The 10823-nt window shown below is 43.2% G+C and overlaps 1 protein-coding gene across 1 annotated transcript; it reads left to right on the forward strand.

The window, feature by feature from the left end:
• Positions 1-327: 327 nt before the first annotated feature.
• On the forward strand, positions 328-9355 carry LOC113222836 (solute carrier family 35 member F2-like; the record flags this gene model as incomplete). The annotated part of the gene is made up of 3 exons (XM_026452430.1): positions 328-380; positions 1955-2109; positions 8946-9355. Coding segments are annotated over 3 exons (394 nt in total), but the record flags the coding sequence as incomplete, so codon positions are not given.
• Positions 9356-10823: the final 1468 nt, after the last annotated feature.

Raw genomic sequence — 10823 nt, forward strand, 5'->3', positions numbered from 1 at the left:
AGGATTCCTGATTAGCATGTGGTAGAGGCATTTACCAGTAAGGAGTTTTCTTTTTTAGTTATTTCCAGAAAATATTAACACATTAACTTCCTAAGCTTATTCAAAAACAAAGCATAATATCACATTTCTTTCCCATACTTGACTGTTATTGCAGAGCACCTTTGGTTTTATTGTCACTTTTATTGAAGATAGTTATTTTTATATCCTAAGACAAATTCAAAAGTCCATGTAATTCCGCACTTTAGCTGAAGTATAGTGACTAAAATGCTTATAAAATAGTGAAAATTAGTATGTGGACCTCTCTGTGACCTCTTGTTTTAATCTCAGATTGATTGTGGAATATAAGGATATTGCCAGCATTCACTGGGACTGGAAAATTGGTATGTAAAGAAAGAAATCCTTTTAGTCAGCATTCTTTCCTTTAACTAACAAATGAACATCTAGAGGATTATATTGTGCTCTATTTTAATATTTAGACACCTTTGTAAAATCCCAGAGTGATTTAATACATATCAGCTATAGTGGTTTACATTGAGCTTTCTCTGAAAATTGGTAGATAAACTTCCATAAAAGTTAATTCTTAATCTTTACCCGCAGGAATAGCCTTTGGTTACTAGGGATCCTGAACAAGACTGGAGATTGACCTTTGGTCAAACCAGCTTTCAAGGAGACCTGTATCTTGGGTCCTCAGATTTCTTGCGAAGGTTATCTGCTTGATATAATTTGTGAAGCATTAACCTGAATCGTCAGTGGTGTGAAATCTCCCTCACCTCCCATTGCTCCTGTCATCTGATATTCCTAGGCATCTGCATAAATAAAGGAAAAGAAAGTGGTGATGGGACAGTCAGAAAAGATTTGAACCAGGTTTAATGATGGGGTGGGGAAAAGTTAAATATTACATAGGTGTCATTGAAGATTGTCTACCATGCTTGATAATTTAATTTAGTTAAATAACTTAGATTGCGGGCTGGGCGTGGTGGCCCACACCTATAATCCCAGCACTTTGAGAGGCCAAGATGGGTGGATCACCTGAGGTCAGGAGTTCGAGACCAGACTGGCCAACATGGAGAACTCCGTCTCTACTAAAAATACAAAAAAAAAAAAAAAATTATCCAGGCCTGGTGGCGAGCGCCTGTACTCTCAGCTACCCGGGAGGCTGAGGCAGGAGAATCACTTCAAACTGGGAGGCGGAGGTTGCAGTGCGCTGAGATTGCGCCACTGCACTCCAGCCTGGGCAACAGTGTGAGACTCTGTCTCGAAAAAAATAAAAATAACTTAGATTGCCAGAAAGTGTGTGTGTGTGTGTGTGTGTGCGCGCGCGCGCGCGCGCGTGCTGCGTATGGGATGAGATTAAAGAAGTGGTTGCAAAGCAGAGATAATTGCTAATGTAGGCAACATCCACATGGCAAGCACGGTCCTAAAGAGGATAATTATGTTGTGCTGCCTTGGAGCACTTAATTTAATGAGATGAGCAAAATACAGTGGACCTAATAACTGTCTTTGATGTCTTTAAAGATACTTTATTCTGAATCCAGTTATACGAATCATGTCCAACCAAACAAAAGCGAAGAAAAGATAATGATTTTTCTTGACACGAGATGTTGATTCTGCCTTTACTGGCCTTTTATTGCAGGCATCACTGTGTCCTGGCAGGGTGCATAGCAAGGGGTGGTAAGAGCAATGGACTCAGTCACCCTATAAGCAGGATTTTCTGACCTTGATCATCCAATACCTTGTTGGACTTTTGAGGTCCTTTATCTACATTACAACTTGCTGTTAATATTCTTTTTTCCAGAGAGCTCTGTGGTCTCATTTGCAAAGCCAACTGTTAACAAGAGGCTTTGTAGATAATATGCTAAAGGGTTAGGGAGTTTTATATGGCAGCCAAGCCTCAAACTCCTTTGTCTTATGATTTCTTGCCCTAATATTCAATATTCCATGTTTTTTTCCACAGCCCTGCTGTTTGTGGCATTTGCCCTGTGTATGTTTTGCCTTTATAGCTTCATGCCATTGGTGATTAAAGTCACTAGTGCCACTTCCGTCAACCTAGGCATCCTGACAGCGGACCTCTACAGCCTTTTCGTTGGACTCTTTCTGTTTGGCTATAAGGTAAACAAATAGAGCATGTTCAAATAAGAATACTTGCTTGGATCCAAAAAACGCAGCAGATTTCTTCAAGACTCTAGATCAAAAAATAAAACCTTCTCATCCTCTTGGCAAGAATTTCATTGGTCAGGCCTCCCTTTACTACTAGTGAATTAGAAAATGGGTTCACATAAGAATTGCCCTTCTAGGGTTATTCTAAAGAGTGAAATACGGCCGGACGCGGTGGCTCACACCTGTAATCCTGGCACTTTGGGAGGCCGCGGCGGGTGGATCACGAAGTCAAGAGATGGAGACCATCTTGGCTAACACGGTGAAACCCCGTCTCTACTAAAAATACAAAAAATTAGCCGGGCGTGGTGGCGGGCGCCTGTAGTCCCAGCTACTCCAGAGGCTGAGGCAGGAGAATGGCATGAACCCGGGAGGCGGAGCTTGCAGTGAGCTGAGATCTGGCCACTGCACTCCAGCCTGGGCGACAGAGTGAGACTCCGTCTCAAAAAAAAAAAAAAAAAAAAAAAAGTGAAATACATGGATTTCACCTTCGATGATATGGCCCAGGGCACTAGCTTATGGAATTGTTGACGCATGTTGCTAGGTGATAAACAAGCTGACCCAGAGCTGCTGTTGACCTTGAGGGACAGTGTAACTCAGCCTGAGCACTAGGAACTTTTTCATTCATTCTTTTTGCCTTGGTAGACAGACAAAAAGTCTGGAGTACCTGATGGAAAGGAAAGAGAGATGGCCAGCTTATCATGCATGCATAATTGGGACGGTTCTATCTTTGATAGTAATTTTGTATCTTTTTTTCTTTTTTTTGAGACGGAGTCTGGCTCTGTCGCCCAGGCTGGAGTGCAATGGCCGGATCTCAGCTCACTGCAAGCTCCGCCTCCCGGGTTTACGCCATTCTCCTGCCTCAGCCTCCCGAGTGGCTGGGACTACAGGCGCCCGCCACCTCGCCCGGCTAGTTTTTTGTATTTTTTAGTAGAGACGGGGTTTCACTGTGTTAGCCAGGATGGTCTCGATCTCCTGACCTCATGATCTGCTCATCTCGGCCTCCCAAAGTGCTGGGATTACAGGCTTGAGCCACCTTACCCGGCCATAATTTTATATCTTAAAGGTAATTCAGTCCAGTGGTTTTTCAGACTTTTTCTATCCACATCATCACAGCCTAATTTACAAGCGTAACCTGCTGCCATCAGCAGTGGGTCCTATTACATGCACTAATTCTCAAGGCAGGTGGGGTGGGAGGGAATATATCAGTATCTCCAGGGGAAGCAAGAGAGCAAATATGAAGTTTGAAAAAATAACATCCTCAGAGAGTCTGATATACCTTTCCTTCAGAACTGATTGAGCCATTCATTGTATTTTATTTTATTTATTTATTTATTTGAGATGGAGTCTCACTCTATTGTCCAGGCTGGAGTGCAATGGTGTGATCTTGGCTCACTGCAACCTCTGTCTCCCAGGTTCAAATGATTCTCCTGCCTCAGCCTCCTGAGTAGCTGGGATTACAGGCATCCTCCATCGTGCCCAGCTAATTTTTGTATTTTCCTAGAGATGGGGTTTCACATGTTGGCCAGGCTGGTCTTGAACTCCTGACCTCAGGTGATCTGCCCTCCTCAGCCTCCCTAAGTATTGGGATTATAGGCATGAGCCACTAATACCTGGTGGAGCTATTTATTTTAGACATGGAGGAACAAAGGCCTGGGGAGGTGATGTGCAGCTCAGTGACTTACCCTTAGTCAGCAGCTGGTTAGTGGTAAAACCACTACTAAGTCTTAGTTGTCAGTCTTCTATCAGTCCAGGCTTCTTGCCACTGCACTTTCCACCTTAATTTCATTGTTAAGATGAGAATCTCAAGCTTATGATTGCATCATGTTAAAGTCTCAAAATCAGAGAGAACCAAGTATATAGATTTTTTTTTCAACTTGACAGCTACTTGGAAAATTCCTAGGGCAGCAGGTTAGTAGTTCTCATCTTTTTTTTCTTAGATCCATGGCTTGCTGAGCATTCTTTTCAAAATCTTAAGCCCCTTTTAAATGCTTAAAAATTCAGAACCCCAGTCTTTATTTACCATATTATAAATGAAAATGGATAAATTAAAAAATAATTCATTAAGAAAATAATAAATTCATCATGTTAGCATTTTTATGAAAAAATGTATTTTTCAAAATAAAAAAATAGAAGAATGTCATTGATTTATATTTTAAAAATCTCTTTACTGTGTGGCTTACTAGAAAACACCTGGATTCTCACCTCTACTTCTTCCTTCTGCCTTGTGATATCACATGTCATATATCTTCTAGAACATTTCATTGTGCATTTGCAAGATGATGAAAGTGAAAAGGGCATATAGCATTTTAGTATTATGGTAATGATAGTTTTGAGGGCCAGGCGTGATGGCTTATGCCTATAATCCCAGCACTTTGGGAGGCTGAGGTGGGTGAATCACCTGAGGTCAAGAGTTCGAGACCAGCCATGGCCAACGTGGTGAACCCACCCCCCCCCCACTAAAAGTACAAAAATTAGCAGGGCGTGGTGGCACATGCCTGTAATCCCAGGTACTCAGGAGGCTGAGGCAGGAGAATCGCTTGAACCTGGGAGGCAGAGGTTGCAGTGAGCCGAGATTGCACCATTGCACTCCAGCCTGGGTAACAAGAGCAAAACTCTGTCTCAAAAAAAAAAAAAAAAAAAAAGTAATAATAGCTTTGACTGTATAGATTCCTCCCCAGCATTTTAGGTTTTAGGATTTTGGATTATACTTTGAGAACCCCTGCTTTAGAAATAATCTCTTTTCAGCCTGGACAACATGGCAAAACCCCATCTCTACAAAAAATAAAAATACAAAAATAATTAGCCAGACATGGTAGTGTGTACCTGTAGTCCCAGCTACTGGAGAAAGAGGCTGAAGTGGGAGGATCACTTGGGCCCAGGGAGGTTGAGGCTGCAGTGAGTCATCATCTGACACCACCACTGCACTCCAGCCTGGCTAACAGAGCGAGACCTGCCTTCTCTCAGCGTGCCTTCAGTAAAGGATTATTGACCTGCTTCCTGTTTTCCTCACAGTCATTTGAGCAGATAGTTAGGATGTTGGCCATTACCTGATCATTTTAGTTTCAGTAGAGGCTATCAACTATATTTCTTTGTCCTTGTAAAATTTTGTATCCAGACAAATCCTTATTTATGCTATTCCCAGAAGTCAACCATGAACTCACAACACTTAACTGAATTATTGATACATTAAGCTCAGTGGATTCTCAGAAATTTCTACTTAAGGAATGTAAACCTTTTTGCGTTGCAAGGTTACATGTCAAGGAACCAGCTGTTATCTTTGCAGACTTGCTGGTTAAGGTATTCCTGAACTAAGACTGAAGGAATGTTTATAGCTTATTGGTACCATCATTTTTAAAAAGCCAGGCTGGGCATGGTGGCTCACGCCTGTAATCCCAGCACTTTGGGAGGCTGAGGTGGGTGGATGATGAGGTCAGGAGATCGAGACCATCCTGGCTAACATGGTGAAACCCTGTCTCTACTAAAAATATAAAAAATTAGCCGGGCGTGGTGGCACATACCTGTAATCCCAGCTGCTCAGGAGGCTGAGGCAGGAGAATGGCGTGAACCCAGGAGGCAGAGCTTGCAGTGAGCCAAGATCATGCCACTGCACTCCAGCCTGGGCAACAGAGTAAGACTCTGTCTCAAAAAAAAAAAAAGCCAAAGTGTGCTGGGCACAGTGGGTCACATCTGTACTTGGGGAGGCCAAGGCGAGTGGAGCACGAGGTCAGGTGATTGAGACCATGCTGGCCAACATGGTGAAACCCCATCTCTACTAAAAATACAAAAATTAGCTGGGCGAGGTGGCACGCATCTGTAGTCCCAGCAGGAGAGTTGCTTGAACCCGGGAGGTGGAGGTTGCAGTGAGCCGAGATCATGCCATTGCACTCCAGCCTGGGCGACAGGGTGAGACTCCATCTTAAAAAAAAATTAAAAAAGTAAGATAAATAAATAAATAAAGTCAAAGTGAATCAGAGAAGTCATCATGATGGGCCCAGATTTTTTTTCTGAGAGCTAAATTGTCATGGACTACAATGTCAGCCTTGTTTTTCTGTGATGCTGTGGCTGCATTTCATCTGGCCATCACTAGGAGTGCTGGTGTTTCTATACAGCAGTTGCAGGCCAGTTGGTGGCTGGCTATAGTTTCAACTGCTTTTAACTTTAAAATGAAAAAATCCCTTTCTTATGTCATTTTTTGGCCACATAACTTTACTATTCTCAGAATCGGAGCATGCAGTTGATAAATTCCTTTCCACTTACTTTGGGTTCCTTTGTCCCTGAATGTCTAATAGTTCATTCTTAGATCAGATTTTTACTATTTTTGGTCAAATGTTTCAAGACTTATAGAGCAAAGAACGGGTCTTCTGAAATCTTCAGAATAAATTACAGAGGTAGAAAAAACTCAGAGCATAATGAAGACACCTAGCACTTTAGAAGCAGTTTTTTTCTTTTGTTTGTGACAGAGTCTCGCTCTGTCGCCCAGGCTGGAGTACAGTGGTGTGATCTCAGCTCACTGCAACCCCATTCTGGGTTCAAGCGATTCTTGTGCTTCAGCCTCTCGAGTAGCTAGGATTACAGTCACCTGCTAACAAACCCAGCTAATTTGTGTATTTTTAGTAGAGATGGGGTTTCACCATGTTGGCCAGGCTGGTCTCAAACTCCTGACCTCAGGTAATCCACTCGCCTTGGCCTCCCAGAGTGCTGGGACTATAGGGCATGAGCCACTGAGCCTGGCCAAGAAGTAGGTTTTAAAGGCAGATTGTAAGCTTAACATACTACAAGTTTTAAAAACTGTGTCTAACTTTGACTCTAATTTTTTGAAGCAGACAGTTGAAAAAGAGGCTCAGAATTTTTTACACTCATCCATGTCAGACCTTAAGCACTCTGCCTCTCCTGAAATTGATCTTGAGTGAATATTTGCTGAATAAAGTAACTGCAAGAAACTTCCTGCATAGATCCAGACACAAAGAATTTTACAAGACAAAAAAGTAAGCACCTCTAATTCAGGAGACTTACTCAATCTCTTTATTAGTCTCTCCATGCTAATAAAAGTGACTCAATTTAATCACCTGCCTTCTTAAGAGAGACATAATAGTTTTTCTTCTGAACATTTAAAAGCCACCAAACCAAATAGAACAGATTTTGAACAAGTTATATAGGTTTTTTCACAGGTAACAGTGAACACTTTATGGGATAGCATCATTACTTTTCAAAATACCAACTTCAGGCTGGGCGCAAGTGGCTCACACCTATAATCCCAACAATTTGGGAGACCGAGGTGGGTGGGTCACTTTAGTTCAAGAGTTTGAGACCAGCCTGGCCAACGTGGTGAAACCCCATATCTACCAAAAATACAAAACTTAGCCAGGCATGGTGGTGAGTGCTTGTAGTCCCAGCTACTCGGGAGGGTGAGGTAGAAGAATCGCTTGAACCCAGGAGACAGAGGTTGCAGGAGCCGAGATTGCACCATTGCACTCCAGCCTGGGAGACAGAGTGAGACTCTATTTAAAAAAGAAAAAAATACAGACTGATTTCTTTAATACTTCAACTTTTGTATGGATTTTCAGCTGAAATAAGAGGAAATATACAAAGTTCTTAATAGAATTTATTTAGACTTTTGGGGTATATCATTTTTCCATATATATACCCAATGAATTCGTGTTCTGTCCTCATTGCATTTTGCTCTGGGTGGTGGTTTTCAGTCTTAGGAAGGGGAAAGCTGGGGAAGGTCACCAAAAACTCCATCCATACTTGTAAAATGTCTGTCAGAATGGGCTTCTGCTCTATTTGGTCCTTCCGGGAACAGAGAGCCTATGAGATGCCTCTCACAGGGCTCTGTTCCCTGTGATTGTCCTCACTGGACCTTACACCAGTCACCTCTCTTTGGGCTTCGGATTCTTCTGGTATCTTAGACTCTTTCTAGCTCTAAAATTCTGAATCTGCTCAGTCCACCATAAATTTTACCGTGTAGTACTTGCCTACAGAGACAAGATAATGTATTACATTTTAGCAAACTGAATTTCATTGAATAGCACACATTGAGAGGCTGTAGAGCACATGCCACTTCTGTACTTCCACATTTCATCATAGTCTTATGTTCCTCTGTTTCATACCAATATTGTAGGCTGTGTCTAGGGTCTGAACGGGGCTCTCTGTGATATCCATGATGACCTTTTATTTTCTCCACTAAGTGGGATTATATGCAGAGTGGGGTGTAGCTGGATTATGACAGAGAAAAGCAAAGATCCATTTCTCCTAAAGATCCAAGGATCCAGGTGGCTTATGTGCTGGGTGCTGTTGGCAGAGTCCCATCATTCACCAGCATACAAAGGAAGGTTTTGTGCATTAGCATCTCTTTAGGCAACTTTCAGAAAAAAGATCATGAGGCCAGGCATGGTGGCTCATGCCTGTGATCCCCCACACTTTGGGAGCCTGAGGCGGGCGGATTGCTTGAGCTCAGGTATTCGAGACCAGCCTGGGCAACATGGAAAAACCCCGTCTCTACAGAAAACACACAAATTGGCCAGGTGTGGTGGTGAGTGCCTGTGGTCTCAGCTACTCTGGAGGTTGAGGCGGGAGGATCACTGGAGCCTGGGAGGCAGAGGTTGCAGTGAGCTGAGATCGCGCCACTGCACTCCATCCAGCCTGGGCCACAGAGTGAGACCCTGTCTTACAAAAAACAGAAAAGAAAAAGATTATGAGAAGGTAATCCTCAAAGCACAGTTGGCAAAAGCCAACAGCAGGGATGTGTATGTGAGGGGCACAATTCACTACCTGTTCTTCTCTTCTAGTTTTCAGGACTCTACATCCTGTCCTTCACCGTCATCATGGTGGGGTTTATCCTGTACTGCTCCACCCCGACTCGCACGGCCGAGCCGGCTGAAAGCAGCGTGCCTCCGGTCACCAGCATTGGGATTGACAACCTGGGGATGAAGCTGGAGGAGAACCTCCAGGAGACCCACTCTGCTGTCTTGTAGCTGGAGAAGATGGCGCACCCAGCCCCCACCAGGATAAAGCAGAGCCTGCTGTTTGCTGAGGGGACACTTGGGGAAAAATAGCAGACTCAGAGTGGACACTCTACAACCCTGGCTTGGATCCAGTGGTTAGGTTTTAGAAAGGAACACTAAACAAAGTTCAAAAGTAGAAATACCAAACTAGAGCAGAAACCAAGCTAAGAGTGTGTTTCTGTGTTTGAGGACCAATACCTGTTCGTGTCAGGGAGATGAGGTGCGGACCCCACACTGGGGTCTTAGAGGCACCAGTGGGAAAGCAGGACTAGGGAGAGATCCAGGAGTGAGCCAGCCTCAAGCCAGGGCGGGAAAGCAGGCTGTCCAGGCTGGGCTTGGTGGTCAGGAACAGGGGCAGCTCACGGTGACTCTGGAGTACGTTTCCTCTGTCAGAGGCTTCGAGTTTTGTTTGTTTTTTTTTTTGTTGGGGCAGTTATTGTCCACAGGTCTTTGGGTACAGATGAGGCCTTGGGGCTGACTGCATGTGGCAGAAAATGGGTGGGTCAGCCCTTGAAAACTCCTGAGCTATAAGTGTGAGTACTGTACCAGCATTAAACTGGAGTGCAGTAAACCTAGGAATCCTCCCACAATTGTTTTTTTATTTGTTTGTTGGAGACGCAGAGTCTAGAATGCAGTGACGCAATCTCAGCTCACTGTAACCTCTGCCTCCTGGGTTCAAGTGTGAGTAGCTGGGATTACAAGCATGTGGCCCCACGCCCAGCTAAGTTTTGTATTTTTTAGTAGACATGGGGTTTCACCATTTTGCCCAGGCTGGTCTTGACCTCCTGACCTCAAGTGATCCACCTGCCCCAACCTCCCAAAGTGCTGGGATTACAGGCATGAGCCACCACGCTCGGCCTGTTTTGTTTGTTTGTTTTTATAGAGAGGTGGGGTTTCGCCATGTTGCCCAGGCTAGTCTCAAATTCCTGAGCTAAAGTGATCTGCCCACCTCGGCCTCCCAAAGTGCTAGGATTACAGATGTGAGCCACTGTGCCTGGCCTATTTGTTTGTTTGTTTGTTTAAAACATTTCTCCATCACTCATTCCAGGTCCCAGAGCAAACTCTCTCTGCTCTCAGAGCCTGTGACACTGGATATGTGTTCCACAGTTTCAGTCCCAGGTCATACTCTCCAGCATTTTTCAGAGCTCCATATATATGTAGATGCCATCCTTTCTAAAAACTTCTCACGACCTCTTGGAATATCCCTATTGATCTCATTTTATTTAGCATTAGCTCAAGAAACTAAGTCTTAGTGCACATTATCACAACAAAGAAAAAGCTTTGTTTTTATAACTGGTAAAAACAAGAAAAGATTATCATCAAAATATAAATGAAAATATAAAATTAATAATTTCTCTCCAAAGAGTATGCCTGGGAGCCTCCAGTTGTTAAAAGAGGATACTATTACTACTTCTTATCAAAAATTTGTAATGCCCTGTGATTTTTATGATACTTCAATACAAAGTGTTAATATGTATCATCAGTATAATAACCAACAAAATGCCACTTTAAGAAAACTCTGTTATGTAAATTTTTTTGTAACAATGTAAGAAAGAAATGGGGAGTAAGTGTTCACATCATTCAAAGGCTTTGAATTCATGGAAATAAATCAACTGTGTGGTTTATTTGATTAACCGGTTCCCCTTGTGGACTTTTTTTTTC

This window comes from Piliocolobus tephrosceles, unplaced genomic scaffold (genome assembly GCF_002776525.5).
Source record: "Piliocolobus tephrosceles isolate RC106 unplaced genomic scaffold, ASM277652v3 unscaffolded_35487, whole genome shotgun sequence".
Taxonomy (NCBI): domain Eukaryota; kingdom Metazoa; phylum Chordata; class Mammalia; order Primates; family Cercopithecidae; genus Piliocolobus; species Piliocolobus tephrosceles.